This window comes from Opisthocomus hoazin, chromosome 4 (genome assembly GCF_030867145.1).
Source record: "Opisthocomus hoazin isolate bOpiHoa1 chromosome 4, bOpiHoa1.hap1, whole genome shotgun sequence".
In the NCBI taxonomy this organism is placed as follows: Eukaryota; Metazoa; Chordata; class Aves; order Opisthocomiformes; family Opisthocomidae; genus Opisthocomus; species Opisthocomus hoazin.
The window spans coordinates 94308965-94327499 of record NC_134417.1 but is presented as its reverse complement, the minus strand read 5'-3'; the positions used below and the strand labels follow the sequence as shown (position 1 = coordinate 94327499).

Sequence of the window (18535 nt, the reverse complement as noted above, 5' to 3'; positions counted from 1 at the left end):
GGGTGACGGAGCCCTGGCCCAGGCTGCCCAGGGAGGTTGTGGAGTCTCCTTCTCTGGAGATATTCCAGCCCCACCTGGCCGCGGTGCTGTGCAGCCTGCTGTGGGTGACCCTGCTTGGGCAGGGGGTTGGGCTGGGTGACCCCCAGAGGTCCCTGCCACCCCCTACTATTCTGTGATTCTGTGATTCTGTGACTTCTTTTCACTTCTTGCTTCTAAACTTTAGGTGGAACGCATCCTGACTTGTGAGTAGAAAATAAAGCGAGCTCGTAATAAGGTAGTACGTATGTCAAGAAGTCTGTTAAAAGCCTTATGGTGAGGCTTAGTGAGATTTAGGAAACGTTAATACAAACCCTTTCGCTTTCGTGGTGTGCTGGGGAGTCATTCCAGCAAGCGTCTGACAGCTGGAGGAACGAGCGCGTCTCACGAAGCTGGAACTGCCCAAGCGTGGAGCTGTTAAAGTGTTCAAGCCATGAGCTTTTGAGCTTATATCTTGAATTTAATATCTTCTAAGTGCATTGAAGCCAACTGCTTTGTGGAGGTGTGCTTGGGAAGCGTTGAAGTATGCAGACCAGGCTCTAACAGAAAATGTGAGCCCTTTTCTCTCTGTCCGTCCTTCAGGTTCCTCGGCCTCTGCGCAAAATCAGCTCCATGGCTGTTTCTCAGAACTTTGTTTCTGGGCCCCCAGAATATTGTTGTGCCCGTAAGCCTGTAGATGGTTGGCCATTGAGGCAGCCTTTTTAAAACAGAGTTTGAGAGGCAGGCAGAAGAGAAACAAGTAGGACCGCTTCCCTTACTGCTTTATCATCCGAGGTCATGCCCTTATCCTGCACTTACTTTACCCAATCTCACAGAATCACAGAATGTTGGGGGTTGGAGGGGACCTCTGTGGGTCCCCCAGCCCAACCCCCTGCCCAAGCAGGGTCACCCACAGCAGGCTGCACAGCACCACGGCCAGGCGGGGCTGGAATATCTCCAGAGAAGGAGACTCCACAACCTCCCTGGGCAGCCTGGGCCAGGGCTCCGTTTCTGCTTACAGAAAAACCCGGGATGAGTTGCGTGCTGGGATGTCGGAGTGGCTTTGCGAGGTCGTATGACATGGGCTAAATCTGAACCTGGGGGTTAGGAAACTTCCCTAATCCTGGCTCTAGTCGTCGCTCCCTCGGAGGCCTTAGCTCTTTAATCTCCTTCCATTTCAGTCCCATCACTGAAAATAGGGTAAGGCTGATTATATTGTGCATTTTATCTTTTATAGCGATGCCGCATCTGTTATTATCACAGCGTTCCCATTGCAGTGGTGTTGCCTAGTGCCAGGGGTAAGCTTGGATTAATCTGACCTTTTCTGGAAAAAGAAAACCTTGTCGTTACGAAACATATCTGGATACGGTGAGGCTGAGCAGGAGGAGATCTTTGGTGGCTAGTGGTGAGAGCAGACCTACACCTCAGGGCGGGTGCATCTTTTAAATGGCTAAGCAAACAGAAATTCAGGATAGATGCTTAGCAAGCTGGCTGATAGCGTTTCCTCGTTAAACCCATACCACCCTGCGTGCAAATGTGTTTGAAGAAATTCAGCTCATTTAGTCTAGCATGAGTAACTCACTGAAAAATAAAGAAATTGCGAATATGTTCATCAGTAGCCCCCGTTTTTGCTGCTATTTTGGTACAGTTTGTGCAGCTTCTTGCTGCTCCAACCCAGAAAACACCAAGTACACCTTCAGCAGAGTCTGTGTTTCTAAAATACTCAGGCTTTTGTCCAGCGTAGCGTAAAAGTTCCCTGAATTCTTGCTGAATGAGTATTGGAAAAGACAAGCTGGGAAACTTTGCGGAGTGAGGACACTCTGAAGCGAGGCGTGAAGGATGCTCGGGATCCCGTCCTCCTGTCCCGGCGCGGGGAGCTTTGCCCGATCCTCTTCCCCCTGGGCGTAACGCTGCGAGCGAAGCTCGTCCCGTGCTTGGAGCTTGGCTGTGCAAAATGCACGGTTCGGGTGTTTTCGAAGTATGCGCTCTTCCTTCTTCCACTTCTGCTGATGAATGATGTGCGGTGTCTCCTTTCCTTCATCCGGTGAGGTGAAAGCTCACCTCAGGGTATCGGAGCTGGTCCCTCTGCGGAGAGGGACTGGGAGTGCTGGGGGACGACAGGGTGACCATGAGCCAGCAGCGTGCCCTGGCTGCCCAGAAGGCCAATGGTCTCCTGGGGTGCATTCAGAGGAGTGTGGGCAGCAGGGCGAGGGAGGGTCTCCTCCCCCTCTGCTCTGCCCCAGTGAGGCCCCATCTGCAGTGCTGGGTCCAGTTCTGGGCTCCCCACTTCAAGAAAGATGAGGAGCTACTGGAGAGAGCCCAGCGCAGGGCTACGAGGACGAGGAGGGGACTGGAGCATCTCTCCTAGGAGGAGAGGCTGAGGGAGCTGGGCTTGTTCAGCCTGGAGAAGAGAAGGCTGCGAGGGGACCTTGGAAATGCCTCTAAATATCTGCAGGGTGGGGGTCAGGAGGCCGGGGCCAGACTCTTTCCAGTGGTGCCCAGCGACAGGACAAGGGGCAACGGGCACAAACTGAAGCCGAGGAAGCTCCAGCTGAACCCGAGGAAGAACTTCTTCCCTCTGAGGGTGACGGAGCCCTGGCCCAGGCTGCCCAGAGGGGCTGGGGAGTCTCCTTCTCTGGAGATATTCCAGCCCCGCCTGGCCGCGGTGCTGTGCAGCCTGCTGTGGGTGACCCTGCTTGGGCAGGGGGTTGGGCGGGGTGACCCCAGATGTCCTCTCCAGCCCCCACCATTCTGTCACTCCGTGAAGCTGCCCTGTTGTGCCGGGCAGGGCAGGGCAGGATGGAGGTGTCTGCAGCGCGGAGCTGCCGCGGTCTCGGGGCAGGAGGCTGTTCCCGGGAGTCTGGCCGTTCATTTTAGAGCCGCAACCGGTGAATTAGCTGCTTCCTGGAGGTGGCTGGGTGGAAATGGAGATTTCTTAGCAGGCATCTGGCTGTTCACATTTAATCAATGCCTGTGAAACTGTGCAAGATTAACAGCTCCCTTCGGAGTCGGCGTTGAGCTGTAGGGCTGCAGATATTTCTGTGGACAACTGATGCTGTAGACAAGGAGGAAATTAGGAATGCCTCAGCGAGGCACGGAAGCGACCTGGGAAGTGAACAAAACACGATTTATGCCCAAAAAAAGAAGTTATCTGGAAGGGAAGCTTGATTTTGTTTTGTCATGTCGCTTGCTCAGTTGTTTAACTGTCTTTTTAACTAGGGCACACTATGTTTGACCTGTCTGTTCTAAAAAAAGCATTTTCTGTAGCTCTCTGTTAGTTTTTCCGTGCCCTCAGGTTAGTCTGGCTGCTTGAAAAAACACCCGAGAGCCTGGCTAAACTGGCTGGCTGTCTCTGCTCTGCCTGAACTGCTGGGGACCCGGCAGTTATTTGCATTTAAGAGGGTTGGTGGTTTCTCCACAGACGACTGTAGGACTGAACAACGGCATTTTATTCTTCTGGAGTCGTTTTTTTCTCTGCGCAGATGAAAACTTGCAATGTTAAATGGCTTTTTAGCAGGTTCAAGGTGCGCTGGTAGTTAGTGCTGATGCCACGCGGTGAGTTGGTGGGAAGGCTGGGAGGAGAAGTCGGGTTCCCTGAGCCAACCGTTAAAATCACAGAATCACAGAATCACAGAATAGTAGGGGTTGGCAGGGACCTCTGTGGGTCACCCAGCCCAACCCCCTGCCCAAGCAGGGTCACCCACAGCAGGCTGCACAGCACCGCAGCCAGGCGGGGCTGGAATATCTCCAGAGAAGGAGACTCCCCAGCCCCTCTGGGCAGCCTGGGCCAGGGCTCCGGCACCCTCAGAGGGAAGAAGTTCTTCCTCGGGTTCAGCTGGAGCTTCCTCTGCTTCAGTTTGTGCCCGTTGCCCCTTGTCCTGTCGCTGGGCACCACTGCAAAGAGTCTGGCCCCGTCCTCCTGACCCCCACCCTGCAGATATTTCGAGGCATTTCCAAGGTCCCCTCTCAGCCTTCTCTTCTCCAGGCTGAACAAGCCCAGCTCCCTCAGCCTCTCCTCCTAGGAGAGATGCTCCAGTCCCCTCCTCATCCTCGTAGCCCTGCGCTGGGCTCTCTCCAGTAGCTCCTCATCTTTCTTGAACTGGGGAGCCCAGCACTGGACACAGCACTGCAGATGGGGCCTCAGTGGGGCAGAGCAGAGGGGGAGGAGACCCTCCCTGACCTGCTGCCCACACTCCTCTGAATGCACCCAGGAGACCACTGGCCTTCTCGGTGCCCACCACACACGCCGCACCTTCGCAGCCCGCTGCGGAGCTCGGCGCAGCTCCTGGGGACGCGGCGCCAGGCTGTTGCCCGGCTCTGTTCCAAGGTCGAACTGTCTGTGCGCTGCTGTGTTTTTCCTAAAATGAAAACAAACCGGGAGCCGTGTCTGCCCTGGCTGCGGAGATGCCCTGCAGTGCAGTCACTGCGGCTCTCATGCGGCTGGAGCTTCGCGGGCCATGGAAGTCTCCTGACAACCCTGGAAATGTCCGGTCTACTTAGTGTCAAGCGGGCAGGAGCATCAGCCGTTCGGCTTTAGCTGCGCGCTCGAGACCCGGCTCTGTCAGATACATCTAGGTGAGACAATTCAACATCAAACCAGTGGTCTGAGTAAGGAGTTTTTCTTCTTTTTTTCTTGACATGGTGGGTCTGTGGTGTGTAGGTGGGAGCTCCTGTGCAAACACCGGCTCTGGTGACCTTCCCTTCTAGGTGCTCTCCTTCCCTCCGATGCCTGCGTTGAGGCCTGAGTGGCTTGTCCCCAGGAATAAAGGTATTTATAGGTTGTCCAGGGAGGTTGTGGAGTCTCCTTCTGTGGAGATATTCAAGACCTGCCTGAACAAGGTCCTGTGCAGCCTGCTGTAGGTGACCCTGCTTCAGCAGGAGGGTTGGACTAGATGACCCACAGAGGTCCCTTCCAACCCCTACTATTCTGTGATTCTGTGATTCTATTTACAGGTTGTCCAGGGAGGTTGTGGAGTCTCCTTCTCTGGAGATATTCAAGCCCCACCTGGACAAGGTCCTGTGCAGCCTGCTGTGGGTGACCCTGCTTCGGCAGGAGGGTTGGACTAGATGACCCACAGAGGTCCCTTCCAACCCCTACTATTCTGTGATTCTGTGATTCTATTTACAGGTTGTCCAGGGAGGTTGTGGGGTCTCCTTCTCTGGAGATATTCAAGCCCCTCCTGGACGCGGTGCTGTGCAGCCTGCTGTGGGTGACCCTGCTTGGGCAGGGGGTTGGGCTGGGGGACCCCCAGAGGTCCCTTCCAACCCCTACTATTCTGGGATTCTGGGATTCTGTGATTCTATTTACAGGTTGTCCAGGGAGGTTGTGGAGTCTCCTTCTCTGGAGATATTCAAGCCCTGCCTGGACAAGGTCCTGTGCAGCCTGCTGTAGGTGACCCTGCTTCAGCAGGGGGTTGGACTGGGTGACCCACAGAGGGCCCTTCCAACCCCCAACATTCTGTGAAAGGTACTTTATTCGTTAGTTTTACAGCGAGAAAATAGCATGGAGAAGATTTATTTAGCACCACGAAACACTGAAACCTCCTTAGCGAGGAACTCAGAAGTTCCTAGAAAACTGGGTGACTCCCTACAAGGCCGTAGAGGAAAATGGTTTCGAAAAAGCGGCGTCAGCGCGTTGGTTTTCCCTTTCTCCAAGCAGAAGCTTCCTGATAAACAGCGACAGAACTGTGGATTCTCCTGGCACTGTGTAAACGGCGTCGTGCTTTGATGTCCCTCGTGTCATTAGTTTGACACTATCTGGAATTAACGGCCAGAAAACCGGATCACGACCGTGGCAGATAGATTTCCCGTGCCTGCTTCCGATTCCTCCTGCGAGCTCGCCGCTTCTGCCGTGGGATTTTCGAAGCGGAAAGTAGGTCACGGCGGTGTGAGCGAGCAGGGGCTGAGAAACGGGCTGCGAGCGCAGCGCTGAGCAAACAGCGCTGGGATGCTGAAGGGAAATCTTCTATTTTGAGCCTTTATTTCCATTCTCACCGTCTCGTTCTGCAGAGCAAGCATATGGGGAGTTCTGTGTGCACACACCCGCAGATGGGGCTTGGGAAGCTGTAGAAAAGATGTGTGTGTATATATATGTCCATATACATATATATGTATTTATATGTTTCAGGGGTGACGATATATATTGTCGCTTCGGAGCGGTTCCTCCGCATCTCGTGCGAAGCAGGCGAGGAAAGAGTGCAAGTGCCAAAAGATGTAGGTCAGGAGAAATGCAGAGCTTCGAATCTGAGCAGCCATCAGACACTGAACGGGTCGGGGGACGGGAGCGCTGATACGGCGCGGTGGGACGTGGAGCGGTGCGGTGGGAACATTTCTCAGAGGTCCCAGACTCCGTGCGGATTTGGAATGAGTGCTCAGTCCTCCGAGTGGCTTCCTCACTCGCGGCTCTGGGCGTCTGCTTTGGGGGATAAGTGTTGGCTTACGAGCTGGAAGTATCTGAAGTGACTTGTTTGGATTTTTTTTAAGGAGGAGAAGGGTGGAGAAGTGAGCTGGTGCTGTCTCAATCACAGAATCCCAGAATGTTGGGGGTTGGCAGGGACCTCTGGGGGTCACCCAGCCCAACCCCCTGCCCAAGCAGGGTCACCCACAGCAGGCTGCACAGCACCGCGGCCAGGCGGGGCTGGAATATCTCCAGAGAAGGAGACTCCCCAGCCCCTCTGGGCAGCCTGGGCCAGGGCTCCGTCACCCTCAGAGGGAAGAAGTTCTTCCTCGGGTTCAGCTGGAGCTTCCTCTGCTTCAGTTTGTGCCCGTTGCCCCTTGTCCTGTCGCTGGGCACCACTGGAAGGAGTCTGGCCCCGGCCTCCTGACCCCCACCCTGCAGATATTTCGAGGCATTTCCAAGGTCCCCTCGCAGCCTTCTCTTCTCCAGGCTGAACAAGCCCAGCTCCCTCAGCCTCTCCTCCTAGGAGAGATGCTCCAGTCCCCTCCTCATCCTCATAGCCCTGCGCTGGGCTCTCTCCAGTGGCTCCTCATCTTTCTTGAAGTGGGGAGCCCAGCACTGGACACAGCACTGCAGATGGGGCCTCAGTGGGGCAGAGCAGAGGGGGAGGAGACCCTCCCTCGCCCTGCTGGCCACACTCCTCTGAATGCACCCCAGGAGACCATTGGCCTTCTGGGCAGCCAGGGCACGCTGCTGGCTCATGGTCACCCTGTGTGACACCCACATGTGCCTCTGCCGCGACCGAGATGCCGCTGCCGCCTCTCGCCGTGCCCCGCTGGCGGGAGGTACAATCGGGTGCTCGAACTGGAGCGTTGCCTCAATCAGTCAGAAGCTGTTTAAATTTGGTAACAGCCCTTTCAGGGGAAATAACTTTTCTCCCTGCTCAAACGAGGGGTGACAGTGCCCTGGGTCACAGCTCGCTGCTGCAAACTGCAGTGTCACTGCCTGGTGACAGCGTAAGGGACGCGCTGTCCCTGCTCGCCGTCGCGCCGAGGGGCCGCAGTCCGCCGCAGAAACTTCACGGGCCTTCCTCCTTACGCTGATTTTAAACACAACTTTTTGTCACTCGTGGTTTTCACGTCGCTCACTCGCGGGCCTGCGTACTCGGGAGAGGAGATGGCCGCGCTCCAGAGCTCTGGCCGGGTTGGTGGCACGGGATGAAGCTTCGTCGCCTGTTCCTCTGGTCGCTTGGGTTCTCCTCCGGTGCCGGCAAGCTGGGTTTTGGACAGACCTCATGTGCTTCAGGAGCCAGCAGCTCCCACACTTTGAGCCTTTTGCCTCAGAATTTTGCTTTCTTCAAATGGATAAATTTTAGGCAAGGCTGCCTGGTCAAGATGTTCCGATGCCTTCTCGTACATCCGTCTCCTCGATGACGAGGCTGGCTCCAAGGCCGGGGAGTGGGGCAGTGAGTTGGCTGACTCCATCTTGGCGTGGCTGCATGGACGTTGCTGTATGCAGAGATGTTCTCTGACGTTGTCTGCGTCTTGTGCTGGGCCTGTTGGACGGGTCTGTGGGGCTTTTCACAGAATCACAGAATAGTAGGGGTTGGAAGGGACCTCTGTGGGTCATCTAGTCCAACCCTCCTGCCAAAGCAGGATCACCCACAGCAGGCTGCACAGGACCTTGTCCAGGCGGGGCTTGAATATCTCCAGAGAAGGAAACTCCACAACCTCCCTGGGCAGCCTGGGCCAGGGCTCCGTCACCCTCAGAGGGAAGAAGTTCTTCCTCGGGTTCAGACGGAACATTTTTTTTCAGACGGAACATTTTTGCATGGCTTTGGGTGGAATGTTCACCAGCGAGGATATGCAGAAGGCCCTCAGCTTCTGGAATGAACCCGAAGTGACACAGTAAAACTCTCGGTTGTATCACTTGGCTCTCCAAAATACCAGTTTGCTGATGATACAAAACTGGGAGGAGTGGTGGAGGGGCTCCAGGGCCACCCAGAGCAGGCTGCACAGGACCACGTCCAGGTGGGGCTGGAATATCTCCAGAGAAGGAGACTCCCCAGCCCCTCTGGGCAGCCTGGGCCAGGGCTCCGTCACCCTCAGAGGGAAGAAGTTCTTCCTCGGGTTCAGCTGGAGCTTCCTCGGCTTCAGTTTGTGCCCGTTGCCCCTTGTCCTGTCGCTGGGCACCACTGGAAAGAGTCTGGCCCCGGCCTCCTGACCCCCACCCGGCAGATATTTAAGCATTTATTAGGTCCCCTCGTGAGCTATCAGCTTCTCTTTTTCAGTTTGCGTGGCTTGGTGCTGGCGGGGACATCTCGAGGCTGCAGCCTCATTAATTTCGAAGATACTTAACCTCTAGCTTAGGGATCTGGGCAGTGACCTGTCAAGATTAGCATCTCCCCCAGCTAAAAAAGGCTTTCTGGTGATAATCCTCTGCCAAGAGTGCTCCTTGCTGGAAGCTGGCTGGCTGCTGCCCTGCGGCGTGCTGGGTACGGATTTCTTTTTTTTCCCGGAGGTGGGAGCGCAGCGGGCTGCCCGCGCCGGGAGCGGCCGTGGCGTCGGCTGCCAGAAGCCCTGTTTTGTGTGGATTGGCTTCGGAATTGGCTTACGTGGCCGTGCCGAGCTTCGTGGAGCAGATGAGAAGAGAAACAGCTCGACGCTGCCAGCAGCCCTCCTAAATGCGCTGCCGTCCCTCTCCGGACCCCGCCGTGGGATCGGGTCGGGGAAGGTGCTGCTTGCATGGGATCCACATTTTTACTTTCAGAAGCAACTTTGCTTTGTGAGTATGTTCTTAACGGTATTTTTGGTTTTTTAAGCGAAACTTAAAGGGGCAACGGGCACAAAGTGAAGCCGAGGAAGCTCCAGCTGAACCCGAGGAAGAACTTCTTCCCTCTGAGGGTGACGGAGCCCTGGCCCAGGCTGCCCAGAGGGGCTGGGGAGTCTCCTTCTCTGGAGATATTCCAGCCCCGCCTGGCCGCGGTGCTGTGCAGCCTGCTGTGGGTGACCCTGCTTGGGCAGGGGTTGGGTGGGGGATCCCCAGAGGTCCCTTCCAACCCCCAACATTCTGTGATTCTGTGAACTGAGCACTGGGACGGGCTGGGACGACAGATAACCATGAGCCAGCAGCGTGCCCTGGCTGCCAAGAAAGCCAATGGGATCCTGGGGTGCATCAAGAAGAGTTTGGCCAGCAGGACGAGGAAGGTTCTCCTTCCACTCTACACTGCCCTGGTGAGGCCTCATCTAGAGTACTCTGTCCAGTGCTGGGCTCCCCTGTTCAAGAAAGATGAAGAGCTACTGGAGAGAGTCCAGCACAGGGCTACAAGGATGGTGAGGGGACTGGAGCATCTGTCCTAGGAGGAGAGGCTGAGGGAGCTGGGCTTGTTCAGCCTGGAGAAGAGAAGGCTGAGAGGGGACCTTGGAAATGCCTCTAAATATCTGCAGGGTGGGGGTCAGGAGGATGGGGCCAGACTCTTTGCAGTGGTGCCCAGCGACAGGACAAGGGGCAACGGGCACAAACTGAAGCAGAGGAAGCTCCAGCTGAACCCGAGGAAGAACTTCTTCCCTCTGAGGGTGACGGAGCCCTGGCCCAGGCTGCCCAGAGGGGCTGGGGAGTCTCCTTCTCTGGAGATATTCAAGCCCCACCTGGACAAGGTCCTGTGCAGCCTGCTGTGGGTGACCCTGCTTCGGCAGGGGGTTGGGCTGGGTGACCCCCAGAGGGCCATGCCAACCCCCAACATTCTGGGATTCTGGGATTCTGTGACTTTGAGCTGTAATTCTACATTGGTTCATGTTATCAGCAGTTGTAACTGGATTTTCAGCTATCAGCAAGCTTTAAGACTTGCTAAAATCACTTCACAGGTTCATGGGATCTGCCAAATTTACATTGTGTGTTGAATACGTTGTCTGTTGCTGATAAGTATTAATGGATGCTTCCAGGCCGGATTGCCACAAGACTTTGGCGAGTCATTTTTGTTTGCTTTTCGCTCTTTTACCTGTTGATCACCTGTGCAGACTGCGTGTTTTAGCAGGGTCTGCAGACCTGGGTTTGGAACAGAAAAAAAATCTTCTTTTCCCCAGTCCTTGGGCCCCTGTTTCTGAGATCCTGCTTCTTGTTGTCCGCCAAGGTTGCTTGGAGAAGGAGGAACTTTTGTGGAGTTTCCTTCTCTGGAGATATTCAAGCCCCACCTGGCCGCAGTGCTGTGCAGCCTGCTGTGGGTGACCCTGCTTGGGCAGGGGGTTGGGCTGGGGGACCCCCAGAGGGCCCTTCCAACCCCCAACATTCTGTGATTCTGTGATTCTGTGAAGAGTTGATAAATTAATGTCTCCTTAAAAGAAAATTCATCTGAAAAGCCATGAGTCTGGGTAGTTGTTTTGAGCCTTTCCACCGTGTTTGTCGTATCTGAAAACATCAATACGTACATTTTTGTTTCTCTTGTACAGCTGCAGGATCTGGAAATGTCTTTGGAAGCTGAAATGATGTCCCTGCTGATGGCAGGGGGGTTGGAACCAGATGATCTTTAAGGTCCCTTCCAACCCAAACCATTCTGTGACTCTCTGACTGGACTTCTTAGGGTAACGAGGGAGCCCCAGGAGAGCAGTCGGTATTGGCACAGCTGAAGTTCAGGATTTTTTTGTGTGTTCAATGGAGTATAAATGAAACCTCGGGAGCGTTAGCTCCTTTATAGGTGGCTCTCATGTGCTGGACGTATTGATCCATCCCTTCTTACGAGGAGAACTTCATTGATGCTTCAGTGCTCTCTCCCATCCTGGCCATGACCGCTCGCTGCTGCTTTTGTTTCTCCGTTGAAGCCGTTTAAAGTGTTAATAACAGTGATCAGTGGAGGTGTGCGTGTGGTTCCTGTCGTATCCAGAGCTGCCCCCCAACATGCAGGGGTGGATCTCGCTCCCCACCTGGCCTGCAGCACCCTGGAGGGCCTCTAGATCCCAGCTCCCGGGACAGAGCTGGAATCTTCTTGTTCCCAAAGGTGTGGGTGCAGCTGGGGCTGTCGCCAGGGCTTCGTACGTCTGCGCGTCGTGGTGGGGGTGTGGGGATGCTGCCGGCTCTTGGGTATCTGCTGGTTCATCCCAGGGTGCTGCGCTGGGAGAAGAGAACAACCTGAGCAAAGGGGAGATGTTCCTGGGTGTTATTGAGGGTCAACAAGGCCAAGGGCCGCATCCTGCCCTTGGGTTACACCAACCCCAGCAGCGCTGCAGGCCTGGGGAGGAGCGGCTGGAGAGCTGCCCGGTGGAAAAGGCCCTGGGGGTGCTGGGTGACAGCCGGCTGACCAGGAGCCAGCAGTGTGCCCAGGTGGCCAAGAAGGCCACCGCCATCCTGGCTTGGCTCAGCAATGGGGTGGGCAGCGGGAGCAGGGCAGGGATGGTGCCCCTGGACTGGGCGCTGCTGAGGCCGCCCCTCCAGTGCTGGGTGCAGTGCTGGGCCCCTCACTGCAAGCAGGACCTGGAGGGGCTGGAGCGTGTCCAGAGAAGGGCAGCGAGGCTGGGGAGGGGGCTGGAGAAGAAGTCTGCTGAGGAGCGGCTGAGGGAGCTGGGGCTGTTCCGTCTGGAGAAGAGGAGGCTGAGGGGAGACCTTCTCGCTCTCTGCAGCTCCCTGCCAGGAGGGTGCAGTGAGGGGGGGTTGGGCTCTGCTCCCCAGGAACCAGCGACAGGACGAGAGGCAATGGCCTCAAGCTGCGTCAGGGGAGGTTCAGGTTGGAGATTGGGCAAAATGTCTGTGCTGAGAGAGTGGTCAGGCCTTGGGCCAGGCTGCCCAGGGCAGGGGGGGAGTCCCCATCCCTGGAGGTGTTCAAACACCGTCTGGATGTGGCCCTTGGGGACAGGGTTTAGCAGGCATGGGGGTGTTGGGGTGACGGTTGGACTTGGTGACCTCAGAGGTCTTTTCCAAACTTAATGATTCTGTGATTGTATTCTATAAAACAAAAAAACCCACCAGGCACAGAGGGTGAGGAAGAGGAGAGCCTGTGGAGTGTCTCAGTGCTGCTGCTGGAGGGGTGTCAGTTCACAGCTGAGCTTTCTTGCTTTGGTTTGCTAAACATCTTCTGACCGCTCGTAAGGACCTCGGGAAGAGGCTGATCTGCAGGTGTTGAGTATTCCTTGGGACAAACCTTGCTGAAATAGTTTTACGTGGTCTAACTTTGTTGTTTCCATGCGTTTTTGTGCAGGACGTTTTCAGGCTGTCACAGAATCCCAGAATGTTGGGGTTGGACGGGACCTCTGGGGGTCACCCAGCCCAACCCCCTGCCCAAGCAGGGTCACCCACAGCAGGGGGCACAGCACCGCGGCCAGGCGGGGCTGGAATATCTCCAGAGAAGGAGACTCCCCAGCCCCTCTGGGCAGCCTGGGCCAGGGCTCCGTCACCCTCAGAGGGAAGAAGTTCTTCCTCGGGTTCAGCTGGAGCTCTTCCAAGCTCTTTTCAGTGGTGCCCAGCGACGGGACAAGGGGCAACGGGCACAAACTGAAGCAGAGGAAGCTCCAGCTGAACCCGAGGAAGAACTTCTTCCCTCTGAGGGTGACGGAGCCCTGGCCCAGGCTGCCCAGGGAGGCTGTGGAGTCTCCTTCTCTGGAGATATTCAAGACCCGTCTGGACAAGGTCCTGTGCAGCCTGCTGTAGGTGACCCTGCTTCGGCAGGGGGGTTGGACTGGGTGACCCACAGAGGTCGCTTCCAACCCCTACTATTCTGTGATTCTGTGATTCTGTGATTCCTCTGCTTCAGTTTGTGCCCGTTGCCCCTTGTCCTGTCGCTGGGCACCACTGGGAAGAGTCTGGCCCTGTCCTGCTGACATCCTGCTCTCCTTTGAGAGGTGCCTACCAAGGGTCTGGTGATGAGACACTGCACTCTCCAGCAGGGCAGGTTGCTGCAGGCTGTTGGTCTCTGTGCAGTTGTCTTTAACACAGGCCAGCAAAGAGAGATGGAACATTTTCCTTGGTCAGATATGAACCTTCTGGGTTTGTGTTGATGCGTTCAGAGAACTGTCTTTAGGGTAAGCTGGGGGATGGTAAGGGTTAAGTGTGAAATATAAAGGTGTACAAATAAAGGCGTTGGAGGTATTCAGGGAAAAGTTATTCACTTAAATGATCTGGAGTTTGTTGAGGGTCTCAGGGTTGTCCCGCTCTTCCATTAATGAAAAATCTCCCGAAAGATGAGTGTGAGGAGCGAGCGTGAATTGTCCAATGTTTGAAAGCAGGACAGCACTCTGAGCGAGTCCAGTCTTGATCTTGCATGCCTATCAAGATGCAGAAATGCCCATTACTCTGCTTCTTGTATTTGAAGCGTTGGATCAAAGCAGTAAAAAATTAATATTTGTGGTCTCTGGTTTGGCAAACAGTTGATGTTATCTGTTGGCCTCTGAATGTCTCATCATCCAAGAATCTACTTTAAATATTTTAGTTTCATGTTTCTCTTTTGACTGTGTCATTTTCTTCTCTGATTTCAGTATTCCCAGGAGAAATCATGGATGAAAAGCTGTCTTACAAAGAATTTCTCGACCGCAATGAGTCCTGGACGATGGATGACAGAGACCTGTGCTTTGAGGCGCAGCCCGTGTTCAGACCCATGGAGATGGCTGGTATGACTGTGTGACTCTTAAAACCGTAGCATCGGTTGCTTTGTCGGCTGTGTAACGCGATGGAGTCCTGGCCTCTGTCCCTCAGGGTGGTTTTCTTCTCTTGCCGTGTACTCCTGCCTCTGTTCTTTAGGGTCGTAGAATCATTAAGGTTGGAAAAGACCTCTGAGGTCACCAAGCCCAACCATCACCCCAACACCCCCATGCCTGCTAAACAGTGTCCCCAAGGGCCACATCCAGACAGTGTTTGAACCCCTCCAGGGATGGGGACTCCCCCACTGCCCTGGGCAGCCTGGCCCAAGGCCTGACCACTCTCTCAGCACAGACATTTTCCCCAATCTCCAAGCTGAACCTCCCCTGACGCAGCTTGAGGCCATCGCCTCTCGTCCTGTCGCTGGTTCCTGGGGAGCAGAGCCCAACCCCCCCTCACTGCACCCTCCTGGCAGGGAGCTGCAGAGAGCGAGAAGGTCTCCCCTCAGCCTCCTCTTCTCCAGACGGAACAGCCCCAGCTCCCTCAGCCGCTCCTCAGCAGACTTCTTCTCCAGCCCCCTCCCCAGCCTCGCTGCCCTTCTCTGGACACGCTCCAGCCCCTCCAGGTCCTGCTTGCAGTGAGGGGCCCAGCACTGCACCCAGCACTGGAGGGGCGGCCTCAGCAGTGCCCAGTCCAGGGGCACCATCCCTGCCCTGCTCCCGCTGCCCACCCCATTGCTGACCCAAGCCAGGATGCCGGTGGCCTTCTTGGCCACCTGGGCACACTGCTGGCTCCTGGTCAGCCGGCTGTCGCCCAGCACCCCCAGGGCCTTTTCCGCCAGGCAGCTCTCCAGCCAGGATGTGTTTCTCTGCTTTCCTAAAATAAAATCCTAAATAACATCCCAACACCAGAGTGGCCTTCGCACCCCCTGACTTGCCCTCGAGCGTATTCGGGTGGGTTACAAACGGAGTTGCTGGGCCGGTGTGTTGGAGGACACCGTGTAGGTGGGCAGATTTCGCCCTGGCCTGGCTCACGTGGTGACAGCACTTTCTGGCTGACTCCCACAGCTCCAGCGTGCTGGAGCACCGTGGCTTTCAGCGCCAGCCCCCCCAGAACCGCTGGCAGCAGAGAGCTGGGGAAGAGAGCTCGGCAGCGCCCGTTCCAGCTGTCACGTCGCTGCGTCTGCAGTGCGGCTCGGGCTGCTCCGGAGCCAGCCTGGGTAGCTGCTGACTCTTGAAAATTAGATGAACCTTGCATAACCTGCACCTGCAAAAAGATACCCTTTCACCCAGCAGCTTCCACCCAATTTTCTCTCGTTTTTGAGAAAGATTATGGGAAATTAGTTGCTGGCTTTTCAGAATCTCAGAATCACAGAATGTTGGGGGTTGGAGGGGACCTCTGGGGGTCACCCAGCCCAACCCCCTGCCGAAGCAGGGTCACCCACAGCAGGCTGCAGAGGACCTTATCCAGGTGGGGCTTGAATATCTCCAGAGAAGGAGACTCCCCAGCCTCCCTGGGCAGCCTGGGCCAGGGCTCCGTCACCCTCAGAGGGAAGAAGTTCTCTAGGAGAAATGTATGTGCTGCCCGGATTGTAACAGGCAATAAACCTGGGAAAGATAGTGACTGAAACAGGATGAAACTTTTTAATATATATTTTTGAGCACTGTAGAGCTGCTTACTACATTCTTTTCTTGTTGTCTGAATCTCATATTTATGAAGACATCCCCTAAAGAAACTATACATTGTTACAAGGACAAGAAATGGGTCATGGAACAACTGGGACCCAAGAGCCACTGGTTTCCAAAGGGCAGTTGTTGAGCTTTTCCCCAACAGGTTTTACCCATTGCTTCATTAGGTGAAGGGCAGAGTTGGGCAGAGAGGAACCTGATGAGGTTCAACCAGGGCAAGTGCAGGGTCCTGCGCCTGGGGAGGAACAACCCCAGGCACCAGCACAGGCTGGGGCTGAGCTGCTGGAGAGCAGCTCTGCGGAGAGGGACTGGGAGTGCTGGGGGATGACAGGGTGACCATGAGCCAGCAGCGTGCCCTGGCTGCCCAGAAGGCCAATGGTCTCCTGGGGTGCATTCAGAGGAGTGTGGGCAGCAGGGCGAGGGAGGGTCTCCTCCCCCTCTGCTCTGCCCCACTGAGGCCCCATCTGCAGTGCTGTGTCCAGTGCTGGGCTCCCCAGTTGAAGAAAGATGAGGAGCTACTGGAGAGAGCCCAGCGCAGGGCTGCGAGGATGAGGAGGGGACTGGAGCATCTTTCCTAGGAGGAGAGGCTGAGGGAGCTGGGCTTGTTCAGCCTGGAGAAGAGAAGGCTGAGAGGGGACCTTGGAAATGCCTCGAAATATCTGCAGGGTGGGGGTCAGGAGGACACGGCCAGACTCTTTGCAGTGGTGCCCAGCGACAGGACAAGGGGCAACGGGCACAAACTGAAGCCGAGGAAGCTCCAGCTGAACCCGAGGAAGAACTTCTTCCCTCTGAGGGTGACGGAGCCCTGGCCCAGGCTGCCCAGAGGGGCTGGGGAGTCTCCTTCTCTGGAGATATTCAAGCCCCGCCTGGCCACGGTGCTGTGCAGCCTGCTGTGGGTGACCCTGCTTGGGCAGGGGGTTGGGTGGGGGGATCCCCAGAGGTCCCCTCCAGCCCCTGCCGTGCTGGGATTCTGTTGCTCGGCCGTGCCTGTCCGGAGAGGGATGCGCCGTCCAGCTGGCACAAGCCAGCGAGATGTCCTAGCAGTCACTGGTCGTAGAGCTCATCCACGGGTTTGTAAGCTGCGGAATAATTGGTCTGAGAGGGGAATGCCCTGTGTCCTTCCCCTTGCAGCATCTTGCCCTTGACCATGGCACAGTGCAGTGGCTCATTGAGGGAAGGTCGTCTTCTCTTCGTGCTGTTCAGTCGGTCAGGTCGTCTGTCTGCTCTCTGACACGTGGCATTTTGGATCAGTAATCTGTCTTACCAAAGCCAGCGTGGTGGTTCTCTCTGTCCTGGCTGGGTTTGGATGCCCCTGCTGCTTACTAGAGGGGAAAGGAGATGCAGACACACGAAGAAGAAAACTTCCAGAAAAGGAGTTTTCTCTTGGTGAATCCTGAGCTGCTGAAGTCCCATGTTTTGCAGATGACATTGATAGATCCACCTTAAACGTGGACCAAAAGCAGAATAAAGCTAACACCTGGTGGAGCAACCAAAGCTGACACCAGACAACCTGCAAGCGTGGACTAAAGCTCCCAACAGCCTCACCTGGTCTGGAACTAAGGACGAAGGCTGCTCGTCTACCTGGGGCCCTGGGAAACGTGTTCTTTTCCCCTCTGGCTAGTAACTTGGTTGAGATACTGGCCCACCAGTCAGCTTATCCTGGTGTACTGCTCGTGGGGTGGAGAACGTGTGGCTTACGCGGGTTGTCCTTGGTCTGCTGTCGCGTGAACTGCTGCGGGGCTCGGCCGTCGTTCCTGGCTCAGGTCAGCTCTGTGTGTCCCTCGGGGCAGAAGCAGAGGCTTCCTCCTCGAGAGGAGGAGATGGGTTGCTCCGTGCAACCGTCGCGGTCTGAACTTCAGCCAGTTCTCCCCGGGAAGCAGGCTGAGCAACCATGGTGCGCTGCTGGCCAGAAGTTCTGATTATGAAGGTGTTTGCCTCTCAGAAATGACCTTGAAAGCAGCTTTCTCTCAGAAGTCCGGTGCTGGCGTCAGGCGCAGCTTCATCTTGCTCTGCGTCGCGTCTTCCCGCTCTGTGGTGACACCTGGTCTTGTTCTTGTCTCCTGCCAGACCCCTTCAGCATGCACAGAGAGGAGAACCTGCCCGATTTATTGTTTCCTACTGACATGAAGAACGTGCCGCTGTTCACGGACCATGTTGATGCTTCCGGAAACATCCACGGTGAGTTCCTCCTCGGCGTTTGTCCCCGATGATCAGGCTTTGGTGTTTTCCCTGTTGACTTTCATGTACTGAAAACTGCGAAGCTAACAAGTGTGCAGACTATAAGATCTCTTCACAGGATTTTGGTTCATTTTTTTTTTTGCCTGGGCCTAAAGCCATTCCAATAGCTACTTCCTGGAGGGGTTTTTCTTCTCCCCAAGTATGGTTAGGCGGGAGGAGACAGGACATCTAGACAAGTCTTCCCAGTCTTATTTAACTTCTTCATCAACGACCTGGATGAAGATTTAGAATGTACCCTCAGCCAGTTTGCTGGTGACACAGAACTGGGAGGAGTGGTGGATACACCAGCAGGCTGTGCTGCCATCCAGCGAGACCTGGACAGGCTGGAGAGCTGGGCAGAGAGGAACCTGATGGAGCTCAACAAGGGCAAGGGCAGGGTCCTGCGCCTGGGGAGGAACAACCCCAGGCACCAGTCCAGGCTGGGGCTGAGCTGCTGGAGAGCAGCTCTGTGGAGAGGGACTGGGAGTGCTGGGGGACGACAGGGTGACCATGAGCCAGCAGCGTGCCCTGGCTGCCCAGAAGGCCAATGGTCTCCTGGGGTGCATTCAGAGGAGTGTGGGCAGCAGGGCGAGGGAGGGTCTCCTCCCCCTCTGCTCTGCCCCACTGAGGCCCCATCTGCAGTGCTGGGTCCAGTGCTGGG

At 55.8% G+C, this 18535-nt stretch overlaps 1 protein-coding gene across 7 annotated transcripts in view; it reads left to right on the top strand.

Moving 5' to 3' along the window:
• Nucleotides 1–18535, top strand: part of MAP4 (microtubule associated protein 4) — a 187063-nt gene that overhangs the window by 94378 nt on the left and 74150 nt on the right. For all 7 annotated transcript variants that reach the window (XM_075419993.1, XM_075419996.1, XM_075419994.1 and 4 more), the window contains exons 5-6: nucleotides 13870–14001; nucleotides 17725–17835. In XM_075419993.1, coding sequence (XP_075276108.1) covers nucleotides 13870–14001; nucleotides 17725–17835 — 243 coding nt within the window. The remainder of the gene's footprint in view (nucleotides 1–13869; nucleotides 14002–17724; nucleotides 17836–18535) is intronic.